Raw genomic sequence first — 27,489 nt, forward strand, 5'->3', positions numbered from 1 at the left:
CGGGGCATTACTCCCGCCCACAGCCCCTCCCTCCTCCTCCCCCCGCTGCCCCGGTCCCGTCCCCTCCGCGCCTCCCCCGCCGGGATGGGCGGGCGCGGCTCGGCGGGCTTGGGCGGGGCTGTTGGAGCGAGGCTTCTTTATGCGGCGGGAAGCCGGCGGCGCTCGGAGCTTCGGGCGGTTGCGGCGACTGAGAGGAGCTACCCCGGCGGGGGTAGAGCGGGGCGAGGCGAAGGAGAGGAGCCGCGAAGGAGGAGGAAGAGGAAGGCGAGCGGCGGCCGGGGCGCTGCTATTGTTCCGCACCTGCCGCCGGCCGGGACACGTGGCGCCGCTGAGCCCCGCTCCTCGCCCCCCGCCGCTTGACCCGCACGCAGTCGCCCGGCACCATGGGCAAGGGGGTGAGCGGCGGGGGCCGGGACGGGGCGGGAGGTGGGAAATCCAGTGGCCAGTGCCCCTTTCCCTTCGACGGGGCTGCGCTTTGTCTGTCCCGGGCTGAGGCGGCCACGTCGGGTGCGAGGGCGGCAGCGGCCGTTCGAGGGCGGCGCCGGTGCCGCCTGTCCCGAGCAACGTGCCCTGGCGGCCGCCACGGTCCCGCCGCCGCCCGAGGGAGGAAGAACCGGGTCGAGGGCGGGGCGGAGCCCAGGGCAAGAGGGGGGTGGCTCAAACCCCCTGGCTCCCCCTTAAGGCCGTGTCCCCCCCGGCAAGGGGCCTCCCGCCTGCCCGCCCGCAGCCCCCGGGCTGCTGTTATCTGGTGGCCTTGTGGAGCTGGGGAGGGAGCGTGGCTGCTGCCTTGGCTCCTAAGAGTACTTTAGACTTCTTGAGACACGAGGGCCCCGGTGGGGGGGGAAGGCGGGGGAAGGGGAACCGTCAGGATTATTAGGCTAATTTGCCTGTTGGTAGCAATAAGGATGTGATGGGAGATGGTAGCAGGAGGAAGGTGGGCGCCCCTGACGTTATCCTGTTCAATGGAGTGATAAATCCTCGCAGAAGGCTGTGCGGCAGTTTCTGCCCTGTATCAGCCCTTTATCTACCTTACAGCCCACGAGGAGAAGTCCTTAATTTAGATTGTATGTTTTAACTAAATAAAGCATATGTGGAGGCTGTTGGAAACGGACAGTAGTGGAAGGCTGTTGGAAATGAACAGTAGTGGCTGTTAAAAGTGGACGGTAGTGGAAGGCTGTTGGAAACGAACAGTAGTGAACACTTTTTAAAGCTGGATGTTGTGATGAAGCACACACGTGTGTGAAGAAGAAACACCTCTTGACTTGCTCCTGTTTCATTTTATGTTTAAAAACTAGAGGCCAGTTTCTAGGTTGTATTGTTTGGATGTTTGTTTTTTCCTCTTTAAATACTTCCCTGTGTATCTTGTATAGTTGGAGGTGTGTGGACTTATGTTTACAGAGTATTTCACAGAATATTCTGAGTTGGAAGGGACCTACAAGGATCAAGTCCAGCTCTTAAGTGAATGGCCCATACAGGGATCGAACCCGCAACCTTGGTGTTCTGAGCACCGTGCTCTAACCAACTGAGCTAATCTCAGGCTTTACTGAGGTTTAGACACATTCCTGTAAAATTCCCTAATTTCTCTGCTTCTCGAGGAGAAGGTGACTGTGTGCGGTCACGAGACAAAGCGGTGTTAGTGTGTTCCCTGCCTACAGGTGTTCTGTGCTTCCTAAGCGCTGTTCAAACATTGACTTGACTTTGTATTGTCCTCATCTGTGCAGTACAACAGTGGCAATGTTGACATAACCGCATGAATAGGAGGGGAGCTGCAAGAAAGAACACGGCTGTTACTCGGAAAAGGGGGTTGAGGAGAGTGTGGGGTGGGTTTTCAGCATGTGTGTGTGTGTTTTTGTTGGGATTTTTTTTGGTGATATCCTTTTGATGCTTAGCAGCCCAGCCTGATGTATTTCAGTCCAGTAGACAACAGGCAGTGTGCACAATAAGAGTTCACCCAGGAGATAAAACACTGAGAGGGGATTTGGGGGTGTTGGCAATATTATGAATCTTCTTTAAAGTGTCAAAGAAGCCTTAGAGTGGTTTGTGTGTGTGCATGTTTAGGACTGTAGTGCAAAAGGCTTCAGGGACTTAGTCTGCCTTGGCAGGACTAATAGGAGGTACCAACGCTTTCTCATGTAGAAAGTTGTTAGCTGTCTTGCTTCCATTTCAGATTTCGTAGGTTGCATGGATAATAAAGCAATTAGCCCAGAACTGAAGTACCGACACAAGGGATAATTCAGCAGGGATAATATGGCTGCCTCATGCTTTCTGGTAGCAAGTCACAGGATTTGTTCATTTAGCAGTGAGAGTGCATGCGGATAATTAGAGACCCCCTGAAAAATGGGGATGTGAGAGAGCAAGGCTATGAAAAAGGTGGTGTGTGGATACAACACTGAACAGTATGTGCCTGCCCTGAGTTAGGGTGGCCTAAAAGGAAACTTCTTTCCCATGGGAGCATGGGATGGAAGAGAAAATAAGAGCATAAGTGTGACAGAACAACTTTCTTCTCTCTGTGGCTGTGAGGAGAAACTGAGCAGAGCGTCTGTTTTACTTTAAATGGTAACGGGACAAGGGGAGGGCCATCAGCTGTCTGGGTATGCTGTTCAGCCCAAAAAGCAGATTATCCAAGGGGGTGTGTGTAGTGGAGGAAAGCACTCAGGATTTAATTTCTGTTCAGAGCTGCCTGGAAGCTACATGTCTGTAGACAGCAGCATGTTTCACTCCATCTCCCTCACTGCACAGACATAGCTCACAGTCATTGGTCCATGCTTTGGGTTGCTTCTGGAGATCTGTCCTACCTTATAGCCCACAAAGAGAAGTCCTTAATTCAGATCGTATCTTTTAACTAAAGAAAAGCGTATGTGAAGGCTTTTGGAAACAGTAGTGAAGACTTGTTGATACTGAATGTTGTGATCAAGCAGCCTATGCGGAGGAGAAACACCTCTTGGCTTGCTCTGATTTCCCTGAATCCCAGTAAAGGGTTTTTTCCCTGTCAGAAATTAGGAAGGCTTATTGCATAATGGACCAACTGAGTGGCAGTTATGCAAATCAAAGCAATCCTTATCTGGTGCAATTAAAAAATTTTAATATATTATTCTCCCCTCATTTTTTCATTCCTTTATTACTATGGCTATTTTATTACCTTGACTTTTTATTACAGTGGTTAGAGGATAGTCCTTTTGCCAAAGAAAACCCTGGGCCTAGTCAACGCACATTTTTGCAAAAGCAGTGTAACAGGATGAGGGATCTCTGGCAAGTGGTATGTACAACCCACAGCAATCCTGACCTGCTGAAAGCTTCAGGTCATGCTTCACCCAGGCCTTTCCAAGGGGTAGCCCGTCACCATGTTATCTAGGGTAAACTCAGTCCAGTCCACTCATCTTCATGTGTTTGTCAACTACTAGAGTTGTCTGGATTTACAGTAAAGATGCGTTAATAATACAGGCAAAGAAGTGAGGGAGGTGACTTTCCATAGCTGACACAGCATGAAAAAACCAGGATGGGCTGCTCAGCTGTGCAGCAGTGGCATTTGGAAAGCCCGCTCTGCACTTGATTCAGCTCCCTGACAAGTAGAGATGTTTGTCATAATACCCAGAGAACACTTAAGATGTGTGGGTGGTCCTGTTTTTATCTTGGTGATGAAAACCCTCATAGGGTTTAGATCCTTTCTCATGGGAGAAGAGCTTGTCCATCTGTGATTTGGGAAGCAGCAGTCTTGCACAATAAGCAATTACTAGCTATGGAGTAAAAACTGCCTTGTACTGTCCTTGATGTTGAGAGACTGTTCAATTGATGCAGTTGATTAAATTTTTGATTCAGGGTAGGAGATTGAACACAGCTCTTGGGAGGGAGTAAGAAGGATCCAAAGAAGCCATTCGCATCTCTTGCTAAGATTACATAGGATCATGGAGTGGAGTTTTCAGTCAATAGGCATAGTCCATTTTATGACACATCTGGTTAATATATTTGCTGAAAACTGTCTCATGAGACAGCAGGAGAGTAACTTTTCTGTTTTCTCTGCACAATTGATTATAATGACATAAGTAGTAGAACAGACCAACCCTCCAGGGACGGCATAATTTATTTTGGCTCTTACTTGACATTTCTTGTTGGATTAAGTGATCATAGAATAGGGTACTTCTGAGCTTGTCTGCTGATTTGTACCCTTCCCGTTTCCTGGTCAATCATGGCTTGTGTCGAGAACATCAGGTATGAATGGCTCAATTAGTCCAGAGCGGAAAAGCATAAGCTGTATCTGAAAGACAATAGGATTTTCTGGAGGCTGTATAAAACTTCTTACGCTGGTGTGTACAAATGTTGTGCTTAAGCCAGTGGAAAAAAAAATAAATCTTGCATGGAAAAAAAAAGAAGCTGCGCTGTTTTATTTCTCTGGCAGTTTTGATGAGTCACATGGGTTAAGTCAAGTAACAGGGGTGACATTTCTGATGAGACAGACCTTCCTTTGTGTTCAGGCTCAGTGATTAAATCACGGTAAGATGTGATTCTGGAGTACCATAGGCCTTCTTCTCATTGTACAGCAGGAAAAGGAGGGGAAAGCAGGGAAATCCTACAGCGCTGTGGTGGGATGAAACTCTCTTTCCCTGGCAACCCAGCCAGCACAAGCCTTTGTTGAACAGATTGGGCTCATCTTGCTGGAAGAGAGGCGATGGCCCTGGAGGCACAGAACAGGGGCAGGACTTTTGACTCTGATCTGTGTGTCAAGTTCAGATTTGAATGATGGAGCAGGAAGTTCAGACTCTGCATGAAACGATCCTGTAGCAAGAGCTGAAACTGATTCTCCTTACTTTTCTGTAAGGTTGAGATGTGGTACTAAAGAAACAGAAGGGAGAAGATACTATGCTTTTCTCTCTCTTTTTTTTTTTTTTTTTTAAGCTGAGGAATGCTGAGCTCCTCGGTAAGATGGACTCCATTAAGACCCAAATACTTGGGTGCTTAAAGAAACAAGTAATTCTGTCAGCTCTTTGTTCTGACTGCAGCTGATTGCTGGGTTTTTTTGTTCTTTTTTTTTTTTTTTTTTAAAGCAAATCATGCTTGAACAAGGGCAGTGAGCCTTTTCATGTTTGCCCACTTGTAGATTGTTTCAGCTGCAACTGAAAAAGCTTACACATTCTTATATTTTTGGTTGTTTACCATTGTCCCAGATAAGCTGAGTGACTCCTCACAGAAGTTTCAAAGAACCAGGAGGTTTTTATATTCACCTGCAAGAGCTTACCAAGCTTTTCTGAGGAGAAGGGTGAAGCTGAAGGTGATAGACTCCTAGTCAAGCAAGAAGGCACTAACTCCTTCACCTTTATTAAAAATCATTTCTCATCTCAAGCAGTAATCAGGAAGCATGTGTTTTGTGCAGGACTGTGTTTGGACTTGTCTGCTATAGCTCTAGAAGAAGTCAAAAGTCGTTTCTTTCAAAGACTGAAGGAGAGCGATGCTTCATGGTGACTTTTTGTGAATTACCCTGTGGCAAATTCTTGTGATGCTGGAATGTGAGGACCGTGCTCGTTTAAGTATGCTTTTTAAAGAAGGGAAATGGGAGTTTAGGTGCAGGGAAAAAAATGCCAGGAATGCTGACAGTCTGTAGCACTGTCCTTTTCCTATACCAGTGGAGGCAAATAGCTCGGCTCTGCTCCACTTATTAAAATCTGTTTCCATTGCACAGTTCTGTAGTTGCATGCGAGGATATGGGACATGCAAAGCCTGCCTTTACTGAATAGGGTGAGAGAACTGTGCATGACAAACGTGTGACTGGCTGCAGAGTGTTGCACACAGAGCTTTCTTAGAACAGTAAAAACCCGTGTCTGGATGTGACTGACAGGTTCTTTTAGATAAGTAAAGATTTTTTTTTTCTTTTTTGTGTAGTTTCACTTTTGGTTTTGGTTTCTACTTCTCTCGGAGTTGATAATAAAAATTTCTTGTGCTTGCTGCTGAACAGGACAGTTCTTGGATCCTAACAGTAGTTCCTGTGTCCAGATAGCTCTCAGGAATCCAGTTCGTGGTTTGAGATGCTCATTCAAAAATGGAGCAAGGCAGTGCCTTTGAAACCTTTTCTTAATCTTGTTAAAGGTTTGACTCTGGTGCCACTAACTTCTGTTTCGTCTCAAAGTTCTTCTCGGGGATCTTATTGGGTGAAAATCTCATCACCTAAAACTTGGCAGGGTGTAGGGAAGTAATAGGCTTTACACAGCAGGGAAGAGAGAGTTGTCTTTTTAAGTGATGTTTATGTGCACTAAGTCATGATTTGCTTGTCCTTGGATGCTTGTTTACTCCATTATGACAAGATCTAAATCTTTACATAATTTCATGTAGAATTAACCATAATAAAAGTGAATGAAAATCCTACTGAATAAAGGGGTTGTGAGCAAATCATTTGCTCTGTGAAGTGTGAGCAGGACTGAGCACAGATTGAATCTGCAAAAGTGTACTGCTGCTTTGTATACCATTCTTGCTGGTCAAACTGCCATAAATTGAAAGCAGATTTGTTGTATAACCAGCCAACTAGTGTGCCAAACTGAGAATGAAAGTGTTGGAACTTAGCCCCCAGATTCGACCAGCCAGGGATACCACCTCGTACTTATCTTCAGTTGATAGGCTGCTCCTCCTTGCCAGGGGATGTGGAGGACTCAGAGGGGGGAGGAGAAGTTAATGCCTTGGAGAAAACATATGTATGCACTCAGGAATTGGTTTCTTCTGCTCTTCATCACTTTTTCAGCTTGAACTGGGGCTTGAGCGTCAAGACGGCCTGAATAGCTTGCTTTCCTCCTAGCTAGACTTGCACAATGTCTGGCTATAATCTGTGTATTGGGGATGATGTTGAGCAGACTTGTCTGCTCACTAGCTCATTTTTTTAATTTGTTGAAGTGGCATAACATTCATAGAATCATTTAGGCTGGAAAAGACCATTAGAATAATTGAGTCCAAGTGTTAACCCATCACTGCCAAGTCTATCGCTAAACCGTGTCTCTGAGTGCCACACCTACGCATCTTTTAAATACTGCCAGGGGCGGTGACTCAACCACTTCCCTGGGCATAGTGTTCCAGGGTTTGACAGCCCTTTCTGTGAAGAAATTTTTCCCAATGTTCAGTCTAAACCTCCCCTGGCACAACTTGAGGCCATTTCCTCTTGGCCTACCACTTCTTATTTGGAAGAAGAGACCAACCCTCAGCTGGCTACAGCCTCCTTTCAGGTAGTTGTAGAGAGCAGTAAGATCCACCCTGAGTCTCCCTTTCTCCAGACACCCCCAGCTCCCTCAGCTGCTCCTCATAGGACTTGTGCTCTGGAACCTTCACCAGCTTTGTTGCCCTTCTCTGGAGAGTCTGCAGCACCTCATTGTCTGTCTTGTAGTGAAGGGTCCAAAACTGAACACAGGATTGGAGGCACGGCCTCACCAGTGCCCAGTACAGAGGGACAATCACTTCCCCGGTCCTACTGGCCATGCTTTTTCTGATACAGGCCAGGATGCCATTGGCCTTCTTGGCCACCTGGGCACACTGCTGCCTTGCATTCAGCCACTGTTGACCAGCACCCCCAGGTCCTTTTCCGCTGGGCAGCTTTCCAGCCACTTTGCCCCAAGCCTGTAGTGCTGCATGGGGTTGTTGTGACCCAAGTGCAGTACCCAGCACTTGGCCTTATTGAACCTTATACTGTTGACCTTGGCCCATCAATCCAACCTGTCCAGATCCCTCTGCAGAGCTTTCTACTCTCCAGCAGATTCAGCGCTCCTGCCCAACTTGGTGTGCCTGAATACTGGCTAAGGGTACACTCAATCCCCTTGTCCAGATCATAGATCAAGATATTTAGCAGGACCAGCACCAATACTGAGCCTTGGGGAACACCACTTATGACCAGCCAACAACTGGATGTAACTCTCTTCACCACTGCTCTCTGGGTCCAACCATCCAACTGGCTTTGTACCCAGAAAAGAGTGCACCTATCCAAACTACAAGCAACCTGTTTCCCCAAGAGAATATTGTAGGAAACAGCTCAAAGGCTTTACTAAAGTTTAGGTAGACAATTTTTATAAACTATAATAATTTTGTCTGTCTGGCAGTCTTGTGTGCATACTTCGTGTCTACTGCTGTAGAATTTGACAGTGAGATGTTTCTAATGATGCTGTGTCTTCTCTTGCAGGCTGGAAGAGACAAGTATGAGCCCACTGCTACATCAGAGCATGGCGGAAAGAAGAAGAAGGGGAAGAAGGAGAGGGACATGGATGAGCTTAAAAAGGAAGTTACAATGGTAAGAGTGTAGGGCACAGAAAGAGCAGCCTAAAGAACATTTGCTTTGCCCAAAGCCCTGTGCCTTATGTGACTAAAAGAAAAGAGTTGGTGTGCTGACAGCATGGTGTAACTAAAGGCACTGATCCCCCTTTTCCTCCCTTGCCCTCTGTCCCCAAGCCCAACATGCTGCAAGTGTTTGAGCATCAGGATGACCACACAGTAGACTCTGGAAACATGACTTCTCAAAAGGCACTTCACACAGAACCTACGTTTCTGCTTGCCTTTATTGCCCGTAGCACAGTATAGTTGTATTTCCTCACCAGGCAAGCGCTCTCTGGATAGCAGCATTACAAGCTTTATTGTGCTGTCATGTGAGTGGCACTGCTGTTTTCATTCCAGATGAGGAGTTGAGGCTGTACAGCTCCATTTACTGCTGGCCTCTGCTCAGAGTGACCTCAGTATTATTCCTTCTAATCATGTTTGAAGCTGTGGGAGGTGTCTCCCATCCTTATCTCTGAATGCTGGATGATGCTATACATCTGTCTGTGAGCATCTGGCTTAGATCTGCTCTCCTTGAAGGCAATGCGGGTTTTGTTTCTATTCTGTGGATTTGAGACTGTGCTTTCACATTTTTGGCCCCTCAGGGAGAGGGGTTACTAAAGATTGCTCCAAGATGAGATTTTGTGTTCAGTAGTGATATGAACTTAAAGCATCTGCTCCTCCAGTAAAACCTTCTAAGTGAGGCACTGCTCTGCACTAAGTCGATCCAACTGAAAAATAACCTTTCTGTGAAAAGAAACCTCTCTGGGGGACAACACACTTCTCCCGAAGTAGTGCTTAATCTGGCAGCGCTACTTAAAAATGTGTGAAATTGCAGGCTTAATCTTCTGTACATTCCTACCTTCCTTCCCAACTCCTTTTCTTTCCCCTCCTCTCTCACCCCCCAAAAAAAACCCCACCTGTTGAGGCTTCACAGAATCTGCTGGGGGTGTAAAGACTGCACCGAGATATATTAAGACATTTTTTAAAAAGCTGTCACGTTGTACACAAATAGTCACAAGAACACTGAAGGTGAGACTCTGCTGAATTGCAGAATGCACTTGAGATTCTCTTCACAGGGAAGATGAGCTGGAGTCTTGCTATCTCACCAAGCTGTTACAGATAGGAAACCTGGGGTGTGGGGTGGAATTGCTGAGCTCTTGCTGATGAGCCTACAGGTACCGATCATTTCTCTCCCAACTATTTCTTGTCTTTCAGGATGACCACAAGCTGAGCCTTGATGAACTTCATCGTAAATATGGAACAGACTTGAGTCGGGTAGGTGGACGTTGTTTTCCTGCCCCCCTTGCTCTCCTCTGAAAAGAAACATTCTTGGCTCAGAGCATTTCACAAAAGGAGGTCTGGGTGGTCTGGTTTCAGTGTGGTGGTGTGGTTTTTTGTTTTTTTTTTCTCTTTAATCTCCCCTCCTCCAGTTAAGTTTCCCAGGCTTCCCAGAACTGTTGAATTCACAAATACTTCTCTTCATACTCCCACTGTACAACCTGACTGCAATACTGTTGTGACTTTGCTTCTAACAAAGTCACTGTTATCTGCCTCTGAATTGTTCAAGGTCAAATTGATTCTTGGATTTATTTTTTTTTTTCCTGAGGGGCATGTAATGAAGACAAATGCTTGTTCTGTTGCAAATATAGCCTAGTGAGCTAGCACATGCCCAGAGACTTAATGATGGCTAGTAGCAGTTATAATTTTGCCTTCCTGTAGTTAGAGGTATGCAAATGTCCTAGGCTACCTCCAAGCCCGGTGCAGAAGCACTGCAGTGATTTTACACCTTTGCTGTTGTTTGCTTTGCTTAATGCATTTTTTGCACGAGTGCATCAAGTTTGCACTTTACAACAGCACAGAGATTTGCATTTTTGTGTCAAAGACCTTGGCTTCTGAAAGCTGAACTTCCTGGAAGGTTGTTCCAAAGTGTCATCACGGTTATGGCCCCCAACTTTCACACTTGTTCCGTAATTTGATAGGATGGAACAGCGCTGTGCTGTTCTCAGAGCTCAAAGTCTGCTGCTGTAGCTTTCTTGTCCTGCCCTTCTTCAGTTTTGTAGCCCCATGACCTGCAGGCTCCTCAAGTAGCATTCAGCGTCCTGTAGCTCCTCTTTTGGCATTCAGCTTTCACACCCAGCTCTTGTGTTGTGGAACCCTGGCAGCTGTGGACATCTGTTAGCAGCTCCTTGTTGCTGTCGTACGCCTTGAACAAATTCAGAGTTGCCTTCTGTGGTCAGTCTTGCCACAATGCCTAAAAAAAGAAACCTCTCTTGTAGGGTTTGACTTCTGCACGTGCAGCTGAGATTTTGGCTCGTGACGGCCCAAATGCCCTCACCCCTCCACCCACCACTCCTGAATGGGTAAAGTTCTGTCGGCAGCTCTTTGGAGGATTCTCACTCCTGTTGTGGATTGGTGCTATTCTATGTTTTCTGGCTTACGGCATACAAAGTTTGATGGAGGAGGAGGCCAACAAAGATAATGTAAGTAAAAATGTCGGTTTTTACCTCAAAGGCAGACCGAACAGCCTGTTTAGCTCAAAGCAGATTAACTTCCTCTAAGCATTCCGTCCAGAAGCTTTTCCCATAAGCACGGGAAATTCAGTGTGAGAGCTTAACATGTCTTGGAGTGCTTCCACATAATGAAATGAACAGCCAACTTCCTTTGTGTTGTGTTAACAACACTAGCTTGTGGATGGCCTTTGTGTACAAAATGTACAGAGACTGCAAGTACCTTCATGCTTGTAATGGGGCACTTAAATGCCAAGCAATTTATCTGGACAAGCTGGAAGCCTTTCAGGCAGATCGTCCTCTGACTCATTTTCTCTGCTCTTTGTAGCTGTACCTGGGTGTCGTGTTGGCAGCTGTGGTTATCATTACTGGCTGTTTCTCTTATTACCAAGAAGCAAAAAGTTCCAAGATCATGGAGTCCTTCAAGAACTTGGTGCCTCAGGTATGGAAGAACTCATTTCCCTGAGGTCTGCCAAGCCATAGCTTTCTCAAGGTTATTAACAGTTTTAAATATTGGCTTCAGTTGCAAAAGGCCTGGCTGTTACTGTGGGTTACTAGCTCTTAATTTCTGTGGGTCTATAAGACTCCTTCCCCTTTATGCTCCAAGTAATTATGCTAATAGGCCAAAGTAGTTTCTGAAGCCCTGTGAGTTCCACCAGCTTATTAACGATCATAGGACACTTTCTTAATAGTCTGGGGAGCTCAGTAACTGGTGTGATAAGCACTATAACTTGGATTCCTTCATGGACAGTCTATAACATATCTAACTATCAAACTGTCACCCGGGGAGCAAAGAGCTTTAATATCAAGAAAACAAAAAATATCTATTTTTCTTAAATAACATACATATCAGATAAAAACATTTTAGTCCAAATAGAAACCTTGTGGAACCATATCACAACTATTTTAAGGTACTCAGATCTTCTGAACCCTTTCTTTTGACTTGCTTTTGACCTAGATTGTTTCTTCGCTGTCTTTCAGCAAGCACTTGTAATCAGAAATGGCGAGAAGATGAGCATAAATGCTGAAGGAGTTGTAGTTGGAGATCTAGTGGAGGTGAAAGGAGGAGACAGAATTCCAGCTGACCTTCGGATCATATCTGCACATGGTTGCAAGGTACAGCAATGATAGAGTGTCTGGAAACTTCATTCTGAAGGAGAATGAATTACTCTGGCTTTGAAATGTCATAGAATGTCTTCTATGCAATGAATGGGTGGGGGAGTGAAAGAGAAGTGTGGGGGACATGCCTAGTGTTTCATCTGCTTTCGTTGCTGAGGGCATCTGCCTGCTTGTATATGACAAAGTACTCTCTTTCATGTAGGTGGATAACTCCTCACTTACTGGTGAATCAGAGCCTCAAACCAGGTCTCCTGACTTCTCCCATGAGAACCCACTGGAGACCAGGAACATTGCCTTCTTTTCCACCAACTGTGTGGAAGGTATGTGACTCTCCTACTTCCCTGATGTATTAGCAGTGGTAGAGATTGAACTGCATAGGTAAACAATGCGAATACACCATGAGTTCAGTGTATCAGTTGGTAGCCTACTTCTACCATGCAAAAGCAGGCTTGAAGTTCCTAGCAAAGTCTTTGCCTGTTCCAACTGCACTACTGTAGAATCGTCAGACTCCACAGCACTACTGGTTTTTTTTTTTAGTTTCTTGCTTCTCCTAGAGGAGCAGCTATGTGGTGTGTCTTTGAGCCTGCCTGCCTTATTACAGCTGTGTTAAAGTGCAGATAACATAATGTAAACCAAAATGGTTAAGTAGAGCTATAAGAAATACTAAGCTACTGCAGAAAGCAGGAACATCAGTCATATCTGGCAGAACTTTTGTTGCAGCTCTGAGAATGGTGGTAAGCAGTCTTTGTGCTGAAGCCCACCCAGAGCATCTCTTCACCACTCTCAGGGTGGTGAACTGGGACTGGTTTTGTTTTCTAAAACCTGTCTTCTCTTCTAGGCACTGCCCGTGGCATTGTCATTAGCACTGGGGATCGCACTGTGATGGGCCGTATTGCCAGTCTGGCTTCTGGACTGGAAGGGGGGAAAACTCCAATTGCCATGGAGATCGAGCACTTTATCCACCTCATCACTGGTGTGGCTGTGTTCCTGGGTGTTTCCTTCTTCATCCTGTCACTCATCCTTGAGTACACATGGCTGGAGGCTGTCATCTTCCTCATTGGGATCATTGTTGCCAATGTTCCTGAAGGGCTGCTTGCAACGGTTACGGTGAGTGAAGTTGGAAGAAAAGGTTGTATTTGTTACATATATGGTTCTTAAAGTAGTGGAGTGCTTCATGCTCAGTGTGCATTCACAGAGGTAAACGCTGTGAGTGTGTAGGGCTCAGTTTTGAGTTCAGCATACTTGGACTAGTTGCTGAAATAAGTGTCAAGTTCTGCAGCAATTTACCCAATAAAGATGCTTCCCTAAGTCAGACCTGCACAGAGGCTTGGCAATGTAGAGCTGAAGTGAGCAAGACCAAAAGTTCCGGACTTGTCTTGCCTTCTTCTGTGGCAAGAAAGGGCCCTCCTGTTACAACTCCATGCAGCTTTAGGAAACAGAGCAGCAACTGAGCCAGGCAATGGACAGTTGGAAGCTGGAACTAGATAAGAGCTTCTGGCAAGAAGGGGGTAGCTGGAGCTGCTCACTTCCTACACCAGTAAGTTGCAGCCCTATCACAAGAGCTATTTTGGGTCATCTCATATGTGGCCTGCCTTCACCTATTTTGAGAGTTCCTCTGATTAGGAGGTGGCAACTTGAACTGAAATTTTAGTCTGGGACTTGTCATTTCCTTCCTAATGCACTGAGAAGCAGAAGACTGAAGCCTTATGAGTCCTTTTCTGAAGGTTTTATGATGAGGAAAGTGTGTTATTTAAACCTACCACCTGGGCCTAAGTGTTGCTGTTTATTTTGGAGTGGCAGGGTGAGCAAGAGGTTAGGGAATCACTGCAGGGCATGTAAGCTGGTTGTAATTCCGTGTGCACGCTAAGTTGGATAGCAGTGTTATTACTGCACAACTACATCTAACCTGTCATCTTCTTTCTTGTCTCCAGGTATGTCTGACACTAACAGCCAAACGTATGGCTCGTAAGAACTGCTTGGTGAAGAACCTCGAAGCTGTGGAAACCCTGGGTTCCACATCCACCATCTGCTCTGACAAAACAGGCACTCTGACACAGAATCGCATGACAGTTGCGCACATGTGGTTTGACAATCAGATTCATGAGGCTGATACTACAGAGAACCAGAGTGGTAAGACCATATCTTTGCACTTGAGGCATTTCATTAAAAAATGGCTTTTTCTGGAGCTGCCTGTGTGCTGGTACTTCTAAGAACCTGCATTTACAACCCTCCAGCCCAAGTGAAGTTCACAGTGCAAGGACTTCTAACATATGATCTACAGTGAGCATAAAAACCCTTGAAATGACACATAGAAAGCTTTTCACAGTGCCACATTTCTGTTTAATCCTTTAGTTCCATATAACCTGCTTTTTGCTCAAAATTACTCCATTGGAATTTGAGCCTCTTGAATGTTCAGCCCCATATGTTTGTTCTGTACGTAGAAATACTTGCAACGTACTTGACTATCTTTGCCGAAATGTATCTGATTAAATTGCTCCATCTGAAGTCTGCTGAAAGTGTGGACAGCAGAGGTGTTGGCCCTGATAATAATTACTTGAGGCTGGACATAGATGAAAAGTTCCATGTGGAACTAGATGGCTGAAACATCCAGGTGGTGTTTGCAGAGCAGTAAGCATGAATGTAAGACCTTAGCAGGAAGTGTCTCCTTGATATTGATAAAAATCTGAAATATCAGTATGCTATGCAACTGGGAGTTACTTACCTCTCCAGAACTCTTCAATCCAACCGAACTCAGGAGTTTCCTAGCTGTCATCTACCTTGTGAAATGTTGTGCTTGCAACACATTGTTAGCATAAACGTTTTTCCAGTGGTGCTGCTGCACCCTGTCCCAGACACTCCAAAACACTGTGCTTGTCTGAACCGCTTTAAAAAGCTGCTTTACTTAACACTAGTGCCAAGCAACAAGCTGTAAATAGCTCTCCGGAAGCCCTCAGACCAGCAATGATTGAATAAACCTAGAAGATTTCTCTTCATGGAAAGTATATTAGCTTATCAGTTAACAGTTGGTTCAATTCGTCTCCCTTGAAGCCAACTTAAGAGCTGCCATGAGAGAAGTAGTATCTTTATTGTAACTTTGTTCCTTTGGGAACTATTTCATCCAGTTCCTGGGTTGGTGGATAAAGTGAGACAAACTGGAGGTAGAACCCAGCATTCCTTACTCAACCCTCTCTGAATGAATGTTAACCTGTCCAAAATACTGTAGCTTTATCAGCAAGTCTTCTGCTACTACTGGATGCAACCATTACTGGAATCTTGAAAGCAAAGTGTTGTCTTGCACTGTTGCTATTTCACCCTCTGGTCTTAAAATAATCAGCTATTCATCGAGTACCTGGGAAGGGAGAAGGAATGAAAGAGATGTACTGTGCTAACATGCTCTAAGTGTTTCCTGTTTCTGAGCTAAAGGCTTCTTGCTTTTAAGTGTGTGGGATTTTGCACTTATGTGTTTGGTTGTTTGGTTTTTTTTCAAGGGGAAGGCTTTTTGACATTTTCCCTCTGCTTTCAGGTGCTTCCTTTGACAAGAGCTCGGCCACTTGGAGTGCTTTGTCCAGAATTGCAGGTCTCTGTAACCGTGCTGTGTTTCAGGCCAACCAGGAAAATGTACCAATTCTGAAGGTGAGTTTCTAAAAAAGATTTTTGTCCTGTTCCTCACCACTGCTCTCTCATAGTGAGATTACATCCTGTGGGTCACAGGAACCTGCAAAGTAGAGGTGTCTGCCACTTTTCATCTTTTCTACAGTCTAGCACTCTTAGAGAAGGTATGCTCTGAGCAGCAGAGATGAGACTGGGAAGACATTTCTCCTACAGCAGACTCCCTGCCATCCACGGGCATCTACACTCTCTTTGGGAGGTCAGATACTTCAGAGAGGTTTAGGAAAGACCAGAAGGCTTTCCTAGGCGTTTCCCAATATCTGGCTGTTCCAAGAATTGCTATCTCTGGCATTTGTGCACTTAAAAGCTACAAGCACCTGGTGCTGAGATAAGTGGACATCAGAGCTGGGAGAGCAGCAGTTGTGGGAGAGTGTCTCTAGCCAGTCTGTTCTCACTGGCAAGTCTTTTTAAGCTTTTGCTGGTTCAGTACTGGTGCAAATACTGGCGTAAAACCAGTTCACATTGCTGATTCTGAACTGTGACCCAACCAGGGCTGAAATTAATCGTACAGTGCTTATAATCTGTCAAATATTAGTCATGTTGCTTAGTAAACTTCCTCCCGAGGGTGTTCTGATGCTGTGGTAATAGAGATGATGGAAGAAGCTATTTTTTCCCAGCACTCCTCTGACTGTATCTTAGGTCTACAAAACAGGACCTGAAGTTAGAGAGCTCAGGTTCTTCCTGTCTGAGGAAGGCCTGGGGAGAGGAGGAGTTTTGAGAAGTCTTTAGATGCCAAAAAGCAGCATAGAAATGAAAAAAAAAAATTAAATTCTAATAGACAAAGAGACCAGAAGGGCAAGAAATACTTGGGTTTAGTTGCAGCAAAGGAAACTCCAACAGGACATTGAGAACACACAGATCTCCAGGGCTGAGAACCCCCATCTCCAGTCTCTATTAGTGCTAACCTTATGGGGAAGGGAAGTATGGACAAATCAAATCCCTGCCAAAGGCTCAATAAGCTGATCTTTTACTGTAGCAGGAGAGCACATACAAGGGTTTCTGCGTTCATGTCATAAGTCTTCATCTCGTATTTGCTGTTCTTCGTAGCAAGCAACTTATATTAGTCCTTCTGAAAGTTTATCCTCTAGCCTCACTTAGGCTGACTGTACCTGGTTATGTTACTTTCTCTGCCGTTTGAAAGGGCTTCTTCTTGTCTTTGGCACCAGAAGACCACTGCTCTCTCAGGCTGGGAGGCCTGGTGTTCTGAAATGCGGTATTTGTCAGTACTAGATAATAGAATTATTTATTCTTTACTGCCATATCATGTCATGTAGAAGCTGGAACTGGGCTGAGATGAATACGCTTTTTTTTCTTTCAATATCTGATCTTCTGTGGTGAGTCCACTGGGATGCATGTTCTGATAGTTGTCTCTTTCCTTAGAGAGCAGTGGCAGGAGATGCCTCTGAGTCAGCACTTCTGAAATGCATTGAATTGTGCTGTGGTTCTGTCAAGGAGATGAGAGAAAGGAATCCCAAAGTGGTGGAAATACCATTTAATTCTACCAACAAGTACCAGGTGAGCATGTATCCTCTTGAAGGAGAGCTGCTGTGTGAAGCACTTGTGTAAATTTGCACACAGTGTGCCTGAAAACTTGTTTTGGCACCAAAATCTTGTCTAGCTATTACTTGTTTGAACTCTGCTCAAGACTATAAATTTAAGTTAACAGACCATGCTTTGTTATACTATGTAAGAGCTTCTGGAACTGCACTGACACTGAGGTGTCAGCTGCTAACAAAAGACCAGACGTGCGTCTGACCTGTATACCAGCAGTGCGTGGAGAGTGGAATAACTTAAATCTTGGAATAGGAAAGAACTGCTGGGAAATTACCTTAACAGGTGCAACTTGGATACAAAAAAGACCGCTGAGGTTATATGTTAGTGTTACAGAACACATGGATTCCTTAGTTTGTGAACCTCTTTAAGGTGTGGGTAAATGAAAACTAGAGCAGAATATCACAAAGCCTCCTGAGCTACTGTAGTCACAAAACACTGAGTGCTTGTGACCTTCACAGCAGATGTCTATAGCAGATGTTCAATTTCTTCCACCCATAGCTGTCTATCCACAAAAATGCAAATCCGTCAGAATCCCGTTACTTGCTGGTGATGAAGGGAGCTCCAGAGAGGATCTTGGATCGCTGCAGCACCATTCTCATTCATGGCAAAGAGCAACCACTGGATGAGGAAATGAAAGATGCTTTTCAGAATGCTTACCTTGAATTGGGAGGCCTCGGGGAGAGAGTGTTAGGTAAGGAAAAGCAGCCTTAATACATTGAAAAAGGTTTGTTCCTCATGTTCCTAAGCAGTCCCCACAGATTAAGTGGAGGGTTACTCTGTTCCTGCACTGTAACCATAATATTGAGTCAAGGTCACTTCAGCAGTTCATATAGGAACAGTCCTGCCTTTAATCTTTAATCCAAAAGGGAGCCTGCAGGGTCTTGTCATGCCCAGCATCTGGGTCACCAAGATGAAAATGCAGCAAAGCATATGGGACCTTCGGTCTCCATGGACCACATGGTATTAGATTTGCTCCACTGCATGTGAACCAAGCTGTGTCTGGGCACCTAGCAACAGCTATTAGTTATCAGAATACAAGCGTTACTCCTGCCTCCATAGCGCTGGCTAAACCTCTGATGCTGCCCTGTTATTCTTGTGTAGTTGTTTGCAGAAGCAGTAAGTGTTCACTTTCTCTGCCTCCTGATATGTAGGAACAGACTAAATGTGAGTTTTGTGTGTTACAGGATTCTGTCACTTGGCTCTGCCTGATGATCAGTTCCCCGAAGGGTTCCAGTTCGATACTGATGACCTGAACTTTCCTGTAGACAAACTCTGCTTTGTAGGACTCATGTCTATGATTGACCCTCCTCGTGCTGCTGTGCCAGATGCTGTTGGCAAATGCAGAAGTGCTGGGATCAAGGTAGTTTACTCCTGGATTGCAAATTGCCTCACTCTATTCCCAGGCATATAAAGGATTTCCCTTTACTCTCTGTATTGCTGTAATGTGGGTGGATGAAGCATCAATCAGGATTTAAGTAGTACTACTCCAGGCTTAATTTCTAACCTAAATACAAATGATTGTATGTTAATGGACTGAAAAACGAGTTAAACTGCTAGGGCTCTGACAGGTGCAGACAGCATGGTGTCCCAAAGCAAGTGATTTGGCTCAGGGTGTGTTCTGCATGTCCCACAATACTAAGATAAGAATGAAGCACAGGCTGGAAAGGGAGCTGGCTCTGTTAACTCAGGATTAACAATTTTCCTTGTCTTCTATCCCCCTCAATCCATTGCATACTGGTGGTAGGTTACTGCCTGTACCTCAGACTTGTTCTGTGCCAGTGCTCACGTGGCCTTTTCAGTCTAAGAGACCGTACCTTTTGGGCAGTGTTGCTCTGCAGTACAGGCGAGGCTTTCATAGTAGTCTGTTTGAATTTCAGGTTATCATGGTTACTGGAGACCATCCGATCACAGCCAAAGCCATTGCCAAGGGTGTCGGCATCATCTCTGAGGGCAACGAAACGGTAGAAGATATTGCTGCTCGACTCAACATTCCTGTCAGCCAGGTCAACCCTAGGTAACGACCGGTGGGAAAAGCCAGAGCTGTTCAAAGAATTAAGCATTTGCCTCTCTCCTCACCTTGGATAATCCCTCATCATCTTTCCCTGGACATGAAAAGCTTGACATTTACTTAGCTCAGCATATTGTGGCTCTTTAATGATCATGAATTATGTGAAGAATGCACTAGGCTGTCTTAAATGTGCATCTCCTATGTGTGGGAAGTAGTTAAGAGTAAGACTGTAGGTGGGCAAAGGGAGCAGCACTTAGGCTACGTAGAAGAGTTGACACTAGTCCATAGCTACAAGCAGAATAAATGTAAAAATAGAACTCCTTCCTCTTAAGGGTTAATGTTTGCCTTCATAGCCTAGTGCAGAATTGAGGCATCCTCAGAAAATGTGCTTTGGCATAAGCAGGCTGTTTGCAGAATGGCTGGGCTGTCTACATTGCTTAGCTTGACCCAGCCTGTGTTTGGGCTGGAGGGTAGCCATGTAGCTTATGAACTGTGAATAGAGACACCCTGTGAAATGAAATTGCTTGGGGAAGACAAGTACTGTGACTGAATTCCCTTTTTTTTTTTTTTTTTTTTTTAATTTTTTATTTGAGGGTAACTTCACAACCCAACAGTGTAGACTGGAATTGCTGGGCTGTGTGACTGAGCAGCTCAGCAGCTGGTTCTAAGGGTGGGGAAGGAATTTCCTTGTCTAAACTGGATGATGTCAAGGGCTGTGTGGATAGTCTCCTAGACCTATAAGGGATGGTATGCTGGGTTAGAGAGATGGTATTTTGTTGTAGCATGCAGGGTACCAAACCAGTCTAAATATAACATTGTGTGCTTTTGTTGCCAAAGAATGTAAATTAGTCTGAACTGGCATAGTGTGAGCACTCTCTGTGAAGGGCCACATGTAGATCATCAGTCTGTTACAGAAAGGATTGCCTGCAGAAGACTGCAGCACCTCTTGCAATGTTGGAAGCTAACCACAGAGAGGCCAAGAGCTGTAGAAACAACTAGTCTTTGCCTCGATGCACTTTAGAAAGCTATAGAAAGAATTGGTTTGCTCATGAGGCATTTTGTCAGTTACTTGGCTCTGTTTGTCTTTTCTTTGTGTTCCCCATTTACCTTTTAAATTTTGAGCATCAAACTTTTGTGGAGAGGCTGGCTGGATTAGTATTTGGTCACATCAGGAGTTGGTCTTTCCCAAGAGCACTGAAGAGCCATAGTTTTATAAGGCAAATACAGCTAATGAGAAACTTGTTGCGAAGTAAAACATATTATTGTCTCTTGTTTGCAGGGATGCCAAAGCTTGTGTTGTTCATGGCTCAGATTTGAAGGACATGACTAGTGAGCAACTGGATGACATCCTGCTTCATCATACAGAAATTGTCTTTGCCAGGACATCTCCTCAGCAGAAGCTTATAATTGTGGAAGGCTGTCAGCGACAGGTAAAGAGAGGGATGTAATATTGGAAAAATCCCCAGACGTATATATAAACTACTAGCCAGTTCTGCTTCTGAAGAGGCAAGGCTTAAAACTAAGTGCCCTCACGTAAAGGGCCAGACTAGATCTCAATCTGTGAACAGCCTTCAGGTGCTGATGTCAGGCTGGTTTACAGTACATAAATATAAGGGTTTGGCAGGAAAACATCTTCAGCTTGTACTGAGGCTTTCTTATCCTAGGAAGTGTATTAGCACACTTAATTCTTAAATGCTCTGGATGTGCTTGGGAGAGGAGGATTCAACATGTTTACATGTTGTCCAGCATCTCCTTTGGAGCAGCATGATTCACCTGATCAGAACAGGAAAAGGGTGAGGGGAGAACAAGGAAGAACTGAGGTCTCTTTATAACAAAGTGAAATAGTTTTTTGTGCTTCATCTCCTGAAAGATAGGAGGAAGCTTTTTTGCTCGAAACCTCTTACATGATGATTTCAGTCTTGCTGTTCCTCTCTTTGTGACTAGGGTGCCATTGTAGCAGTCACAGGTGATGGTGTGAATGATTCCCCAGCCCTAAAGAAGGCTGACATTGGTGTCGCTATGGGTATTGCTGGCTCAGACGTCTCCAAGCAGGCAGCTGACATGATTCTGCTGGATGACAACTTTGCCTCCATTGTCACTGGGGTTGAAGAAGGTGAGTTTATAACTTGGGTGCAATGGTGGTGAAATAATATGCTTCAGCAATGTTACTTACTGATTCCCTCTGAAATAGTGGCATCTGGAGGATTCTCTTCTATTTGAACTTGTCTCCGTGTCAAGTGTTTTCAGGGAGAGCAGCACTTTCCTTCTCCCTTCAGAGTCTTGTTCCTTTCCATGGGTTCAGCATGACCCTTTGGGATGGATGACAGTAGGAAGCCGCTGAGTAACAAAAGCTACTTTGTCCTTTTGCCTAACACGTGACCCTATAGTCATCTTTGCCAGCTGAGTCTGACACATTTTCTTCCCTGATGGAGCAACAGCTCTCAAAGAGGAGCAGAACAGAGGGTATCTCCAAGGGCTCTTGATCTCCAGGAACCAGGGCTTAGTATCCTGCTGCTGTATGCAGTGAGCTCTGATTGCTGTGACCAAAAATGTTGCTCTCTTTAGGTGATGCTGTGCACGGAGCACACAGTCTCACCCTTACATGCAAGAGAACTCCTTCATTTGCTGCACTTGCATTTTGCTTTCCAGTGTTACCTCTGAAGCTGTCTATGAGCTACTTGGCTGCCTTGTGCTGATAAGTGAGAGTTACCTCGTTCTCTCTTCCTTGCCCCAGGGCGTCTGATCTTTGATAACCTGAAGAAGTCTATTGCTTACACCTTGACCAGTAACATTCCTGAAATCACGCCGTTCCTGATCTTCATCATTGCAAACATACCCCTTCCACTGGGAACAGTAACCATCCTCTGCATTGACTTGGGCACTGATATGGTGAATGTCTTTTTTTTTTTTCGTCTCAAGAAGAAATGAGAGTGTTCTTAGGTACCCTAAAGAAAGGACAGATGGAAGGAAAATGCTTAAATACAGTTTTTTCTAGTGTTTGCATTTAAAATAAGCAACCATTTGATATTCCCTTAATCTACACTCTCCATCTCATGACTCTCTTGAGTCTGAGGATCCTTCAGTTCCATATAAGGACAAAGTGGGGATGGGGAGGGGGAGGTCCTTTCTGAATACTACAGCTAGGGCTTTTGGGCAGTGCTGTTTCTCAAATTGAAAACGGGGCAGGGAAGACTCTATACAGTGGAAAATCGAAACGGTTCTAACAGCAGTCCTGCCACCTCCAAAGGTCCCTGCAATCTCCCTGGCCTATGAACAAGCAGAGAGTGACATCATGAAGAGACAGCCCAGAAACCCCAAAACAGACAAGCTGGTGAATGAGCGGCTGATCAGCATGGCCTATGGGCAGATTGGTAAGCTGCTGTTTTCTCTGGCACCAGTTTGAACTCAGTGGTAGCAGGGTTGTACACCATCCGGAGTCAGTGACTGCTCTGCTTATTTTGGTAGGGTTGAGGTTTGGGGTGTGTAAACCAGAACCTCAGGCTGTTAAGAACTTGCCATGATTCTTTCCCTATGGCTTATAGTGGTGGCTTATGCAGCTTGGTCTATTGAATCGCTTTCACAGTAATTTTGTTTAATTGCACAGTGCTGTAAAGGAACTGGCTGACAACCAGCTCTCCTCTGGTTCAGACTTGTTCAGCAAGAACATAGATCCCATTGTTAGTTTAATTAGAAGTAAAGGATTCTCTCTAGCATATCCCTAAACACACAATATTAGGAACCGTGATTAAAGGCAGCTACAGAGACGTGCCCAGTTCACAGGATGGGAGCTCATGCTTAATTGCAGCAGACCTTGGGAACCTTCTTGACTGTATTTTGCAAAGGTTGGGGGGTGGGCAAGGCTAATGATAATACAAAGGGAGTTTTATCTTGTGTCCTTGAGTACGGTGCCATCACAGCACAGGGCAGAACAGAAGTAACTCTGTACAAAGTTGGGAGCAGAAGCTGTTCAACAAAAAGGCTGAAGCTGAGTTTGATGTTAGTGTGAACTATTTCTATAGCTGCTGCTTGGGACACTGAACCCCATGAGGACTAATTTTTAAGGCGGTTGGGGTTTCCTGCAAACTGCTCTCTGTTATAATTGCTCTCTGCAGTAGCTTCAGTAGCTTCATTAGTTTTATCATTCTTTCTTATCTGTTCAGGTATGATCCAGGCCCTTGGAGGTTTCTTCACCTACTTTGTAATCATGGCAGAGAATGGATGGTGGCCTTCTGGCTTGTTAGGGCTCAGAATTCAGTGGGATGACCGATGGGTTAATGATGTGGAAGACAGCTATGGACAGCAGTGGGTAAGTTTTGAGGCACAGCATAGAGGCTGGCAGTCAGAATACTCATGCCTGCTGAACTGAGTGTGAGCACCAGAGAGCCAAAGGCAGTGTGTCTGAATGAATGCTCTCTGCTTTCCTTCCTAGACCTACGAACAGAGGAAAATAGTGGAGTTCACTTGCCATACAGCCTTCTTTGTCAGCATTGTGGTTGTGCAGTGGGCAGACTTGATTATTTGTAAGACCCGAAGAAACTCTGTCTTCCAGCAGGGGATGAAGTAAGTCAAGCTGTCCATGGAAGATGTAGAATTGGACTCTGTGTGTTCTCCAGCACATAGCATTCTAGTTCTTCATCCCAGCAGTGTCTGAGCATCAGAAGTCCTGAACATTCTGGTGCCTTAGTAATGGATAAAAAAGGTGTGGGTGGTCTTTTTCTTGTAGTACTTGCTACAGTCATAGGCTGAGACAAAGAGAAATGCTGGCTTCTGTTGGCAATGTCTGTGGGAGCTAGCCCACCTCAAAGGACACTGACATACTCCAGCACACAGCCTTGGTTTCCAGATCTCATACATCAAGAGATCTGGAGGCATGAACCCCAGCCTCCTTCTGAATTTGTGATGAAAGCAATTGCTGATTGACTTAGTCATGAACTGGTGTATCTCCGTCTAGAGACATAAAAGACCCTCATGGCAACTGTACCTGATAGTCCCCACCTGACAAACTTCTGGGCTAGACTGGAATACCTGTTGCCATTCACTCCCATGTGGCAACTAGGTGTTTTTTAGGATCTCATCTCTGAAGGTACTTTGTCCCTGACTGTGTTCCTGTTTCTTCTAGGAACAAGATCTTGATATTTGGTCTCTTTGAGGAGACTGCTCTGGCTGCCTTCCTGTCCTACTGCCCTGGGATGGATGTTGCTCTAAGGATGTATCCTCTGAAGTAGGTTGCATTATGCTTTTTGTGCACAGACTGTACCATAGAACAATAGTGCTTAGATTGGGAGATGGTTAAAAGTAGTTGGTGAGCTTGTGGAGCATGAGACCTAGTCTTAACCCAGAAGAGTTCAGACTGGAGGGTGTGAATGATCCTTGGCTGAAGTGTGGCATACCAGGGTTTTCTTCACTGTATAGGGAATGTTTATGGGGAGCCTGCAGTTCAGTGCCCCACAAAAAATTATCAATACAACTTCAGTACCAGTGTGCTCTAGTACAGCTGCCTCTTGTACTTACTTTCATGGAGTATTTTTATGGGTGGGGGACTGCATCTGCAAAGAAAGCCAGTTGAAATGCTCTAAATCATAGGCCAGATAATTCTTCTGTACTAAAGAACTGCTGATGACATCTTGTGCCTTTTCCTGCCTTTCTCAGAAACAGCCCAAGTAGTAGTCTTTTCCTAACAGTTGGGAGGGTGCCAACATCTCAAGCTTGCTCAACAGCATTGCAACATTTCATGGCAGGGTTTAAACTTTGAACAGTTTGGAGCGTCATGAAATTTTCATGGCAAAAAAGTCCTGGTACATCTTGTGTTCCATTCAGAAATGTTGTCTGGAGTTTGGTGCTGAAGTGTGAGCATTTCCTAACAAGAAGGCTGGCCTCTGCCCAGTGCCTGGAGCAGCTGGATGTTAGCACGTGTAAATTATAAGGGAAACATTGCAGTTCCAGTGGGCAAGGCTGTGGGCACAAAGGTTATGTGTACTTAGAGCAAATACTGCCAGATTCATAGGTGGGGAGGGGTTGGCACAGAGATGAGCAAAGGTGGTATGACACACCTTTGTGTTGGAATTATTATACAAAAGTGGATTGACCTATTGCAGAAGAAAACCTGGTGGTAACTCTTGGCTTGGAGGGTTTTTGACTGAACTGCAGCCATGTGGGAGGTGTCACACTGGCAAGCTGGGACATGACAGCCTTCTTGCACTTGTATGTGCCATCAAGTCAGAGCTCTGCCAAGCAAAGAGCATCTCTTCAGCTTGTGTCTTCACTGTCTTCTCTCCCAAACAGGCCGAGTTGGTGGTTCTGTGCTTTCCCATACTCCCTCCTCATATTCGTGTATGATGAAGTCAGGAAGCTCATTATCAGACACAACCCTGGTGGTAAGAATATGCTGCTCATCTGTGTTTCCTTCCCCACCTCTTCATGCTACTGAGTTCTCTAGAAGCCTTGACAAAGCTTGAGGACCTCCAAGTACTGTGCAGGGGTGTATTTTGCTGTGTTTTCCCTTCCTCAACATTAATAGTGCAGTTAGTTCAAATTAAGGACTTCTTGCTGTTCCTGCATTCTCTCCCAGTATATGAAAGTACCAATGCGCTGAAGTAGGTGGAAAAGACTGAGTAATGCCTGGGCAGTTCTAGAAAGCTGGAAGAGATTCTATACTGAAAGCCATAGAACATCAACAGTTTGTCAGGATTTTTTCATTGTGAAAGGTTACTTATTAGCTCAGGTGCTACAGTGCAAGTTTTCATAGCCTAAAAGCAACTGTCGTGAACATCATACTTGGTCTGCCTTAAGACTAACTCTGCTTTCTCCCTCCTTTTCCTTTTAGGCTGGGTGGAAAGAGAGACCTACTACTAAAAAGCGCCTGTAAAACATTCCACGCACAGCCCATGCCACCTCTCCACCATCTCCCCTGTGTGCATACTTCCATCTTTGCAAGAGCAGAACTGTGCCTGGGCAGGAGTGAGCTGAAACTAAAGGAAACATGAAGAAACATGGACTGGAGGAGAAAGCAAGGGGGAGGTTGGGGTGGGGGGGAGTGTCCGACCATCAGTCCAGGGGGATGAGAGTTCGAGTAGTTTTATGTGCCTTTATGTTTTTGTAAAAGGAAACCGAAGATTTTATATGTGGATTTTTACAAATAAAGATGGATTATAAGAGGATGCCCCCACATGGTCTTAGGTGGATGTTTTTCTCAAGGCAAAAACTGGTTCAGGGCAGCCTCCCCATTGGCTTAGGGTGAGTGCAAGGATTAGTCCCTGGCTTCCCATTTTTGTAGTAGGGAAGCAGAGTTGCTTGACCTGCAGACAACAGCATGTGTGAAAGTGCATCTTACTTTATAGCTCAGTGCTTAATGTGACAAACTACTTGCAAAGACTTGCATTTCAAAGCCTAAAGCTCGGGAATGCTTCCTGGCTTCCACTGACTGGCACTGGGATCCAAGCAGACTTTGCTCAAAATTCTGAGACTGATTTTCCTGCTTGCTTTCCCAAGTGAGGGATAGTGTTTCCTAGTGTCCTCTGTGCATGCACATACTTGTTACAGCATGGCACTTGCATCCTGATACTGGCTTGTGCCTCCTGTGGAGTGAGGTCATAGGCTCATCATGGATTTTACATCCTCCGCTTTTGAGGAAGGCATTGCTGTTGTCTGGAGTCCAAGCTGTCTCTGGGCTAAAGTGAGTCATGCTGCTTCCCTCTGAATATCTAACCATTTTCTGTATGTTTTAATTTACTGTTAATGCCTGTATGGCTTGCTTCTGTGAGGACTTGCTGAGAGAGCTGGCCCTTTGCATGTGGACAGTCACCATGAAGTCCTAATTGTTCATTGCTCCTAGTGCTATTGTGCTAAAGATATCTGGAGATGCTTGTTCAAGCCCTTGGTCCTATTCCTGAACTACTGGTCTGTGTCGCTCTTAGATATGTGTCTACCTCTGCAAAGGAACACTCTAAACCACGGCACTGAAAGGCTCTGCAATTAAAACTCCATCTTGTCATCCCTCCTTCCTCATTACCTTTTGTTTTTTTAAGGTGTTTGAAAGCCGGGTCACTTCATTCATGTACCTCATGTACTGAAAAATATAAGCTCAAATAGCAAAGAGAGCACGAGGAAGGGAAAAAATGAGAGGCTGAAGCTGGCGACTGTTTTAATTTGTCTTGGATACTCTAATGTGGAACCCCCAGTTGGAGATAATTAAAAAATAAAGTCTTCCAAGTGTTGGAGTCTGCCCATGCTAACAGTTGCATGATACAACTGGACTTGAGGTGATCCTAGTTGGGAAAGGGAGATGAGGAATTGCACTAAGGGAGGAAGGAAAAAAGGTGGTATGCATTTTACTGCATCTGATGATGACTGAGGAGGAGTGAT

At 45.2% G+C, this 27,489-nt stretch overlaps 1 protein-coding gene across 1 annotated transcript; it reads left to right on the top strand.

Moving 5' to 3' along the window:
• Window positions 1–144: 144 nt before the first annotated feature.
• On the top strand, window positions 145–27,118 carry ATP1A1 (ATPase Na+/K+ transporting subunit alpha 1). The gene is made up of 23 exons (XM_027730423.2): window positions 145–395; window positions 8,141–8,248; window positions 9,487–9,546; window positions 10,548–10,751; window positions 11,107–11,220; window positions 11,760–11,894; window positions 12,100–12,217; window positions 12,736–13,004; window positions 13,829–14,027; window positions 15,421–15,530; window positions 16,947–17,081; window positions 17,619–17,811; window positions 18,305–18,480; window positions 18,998–19,134; window positions 20,408–20,558; window positions 21,073–21,241; window positions 21,863–22,017; window positions 22,376–22,499; window positions 23,289–23,434; window positions 23,558–23,688; window positions 24,248–24,349; window positions 25,411–25,502; window positions 25,952–27,118. Exons 1-23 carry the CDS (start codon window positions 384–386, stop codon window positions 25,978–25,980), a joined length of 3,069 nt encoding a protein of 1,022 aa, XP_027586224.1. The 5' UTR covers window positions 145–383; the 3' UTR covers window positions 25,981–27,118.
• Window positions 27,119–27,489: the final 371 nt, after the last annotated feature.

This window comes from Pipra filicauda, unplaced genomic scaffold (assembly GCF_003945595.2).
Source record: "Pipra filicauda isolate LSUMZ 115617 unplaced genomic scaffold, ASM394559v2 scaffold69_size3009148_pilon, whole genome shotgun sequence".
NCBI lineage: Eukaryota > Metazoa > Chordata > Aves > Passeriformes > Pipridae > Pipra > Pipra filicauda.

Bases quoted from the DNA above. Each gene is read 5' to 3' on its own strand.
- ATP1A1 (XM_027730423.2), top strand. The intron at 17,812-18,304 runs GTAAGGAAAAGC...TGTGTGTTACAG, and splicing joins CCTCGGGGAGAGAGTGTTAG to GATTCTGTCACTTGGCTCTG. The intron at 22,018-22,375 runs GTGAATGTCTTT...CCACCTCCAAAG, and splicing joins TTGACTTGGGCACTGATATG to GTCCCTGCAATCTCCCTGGC.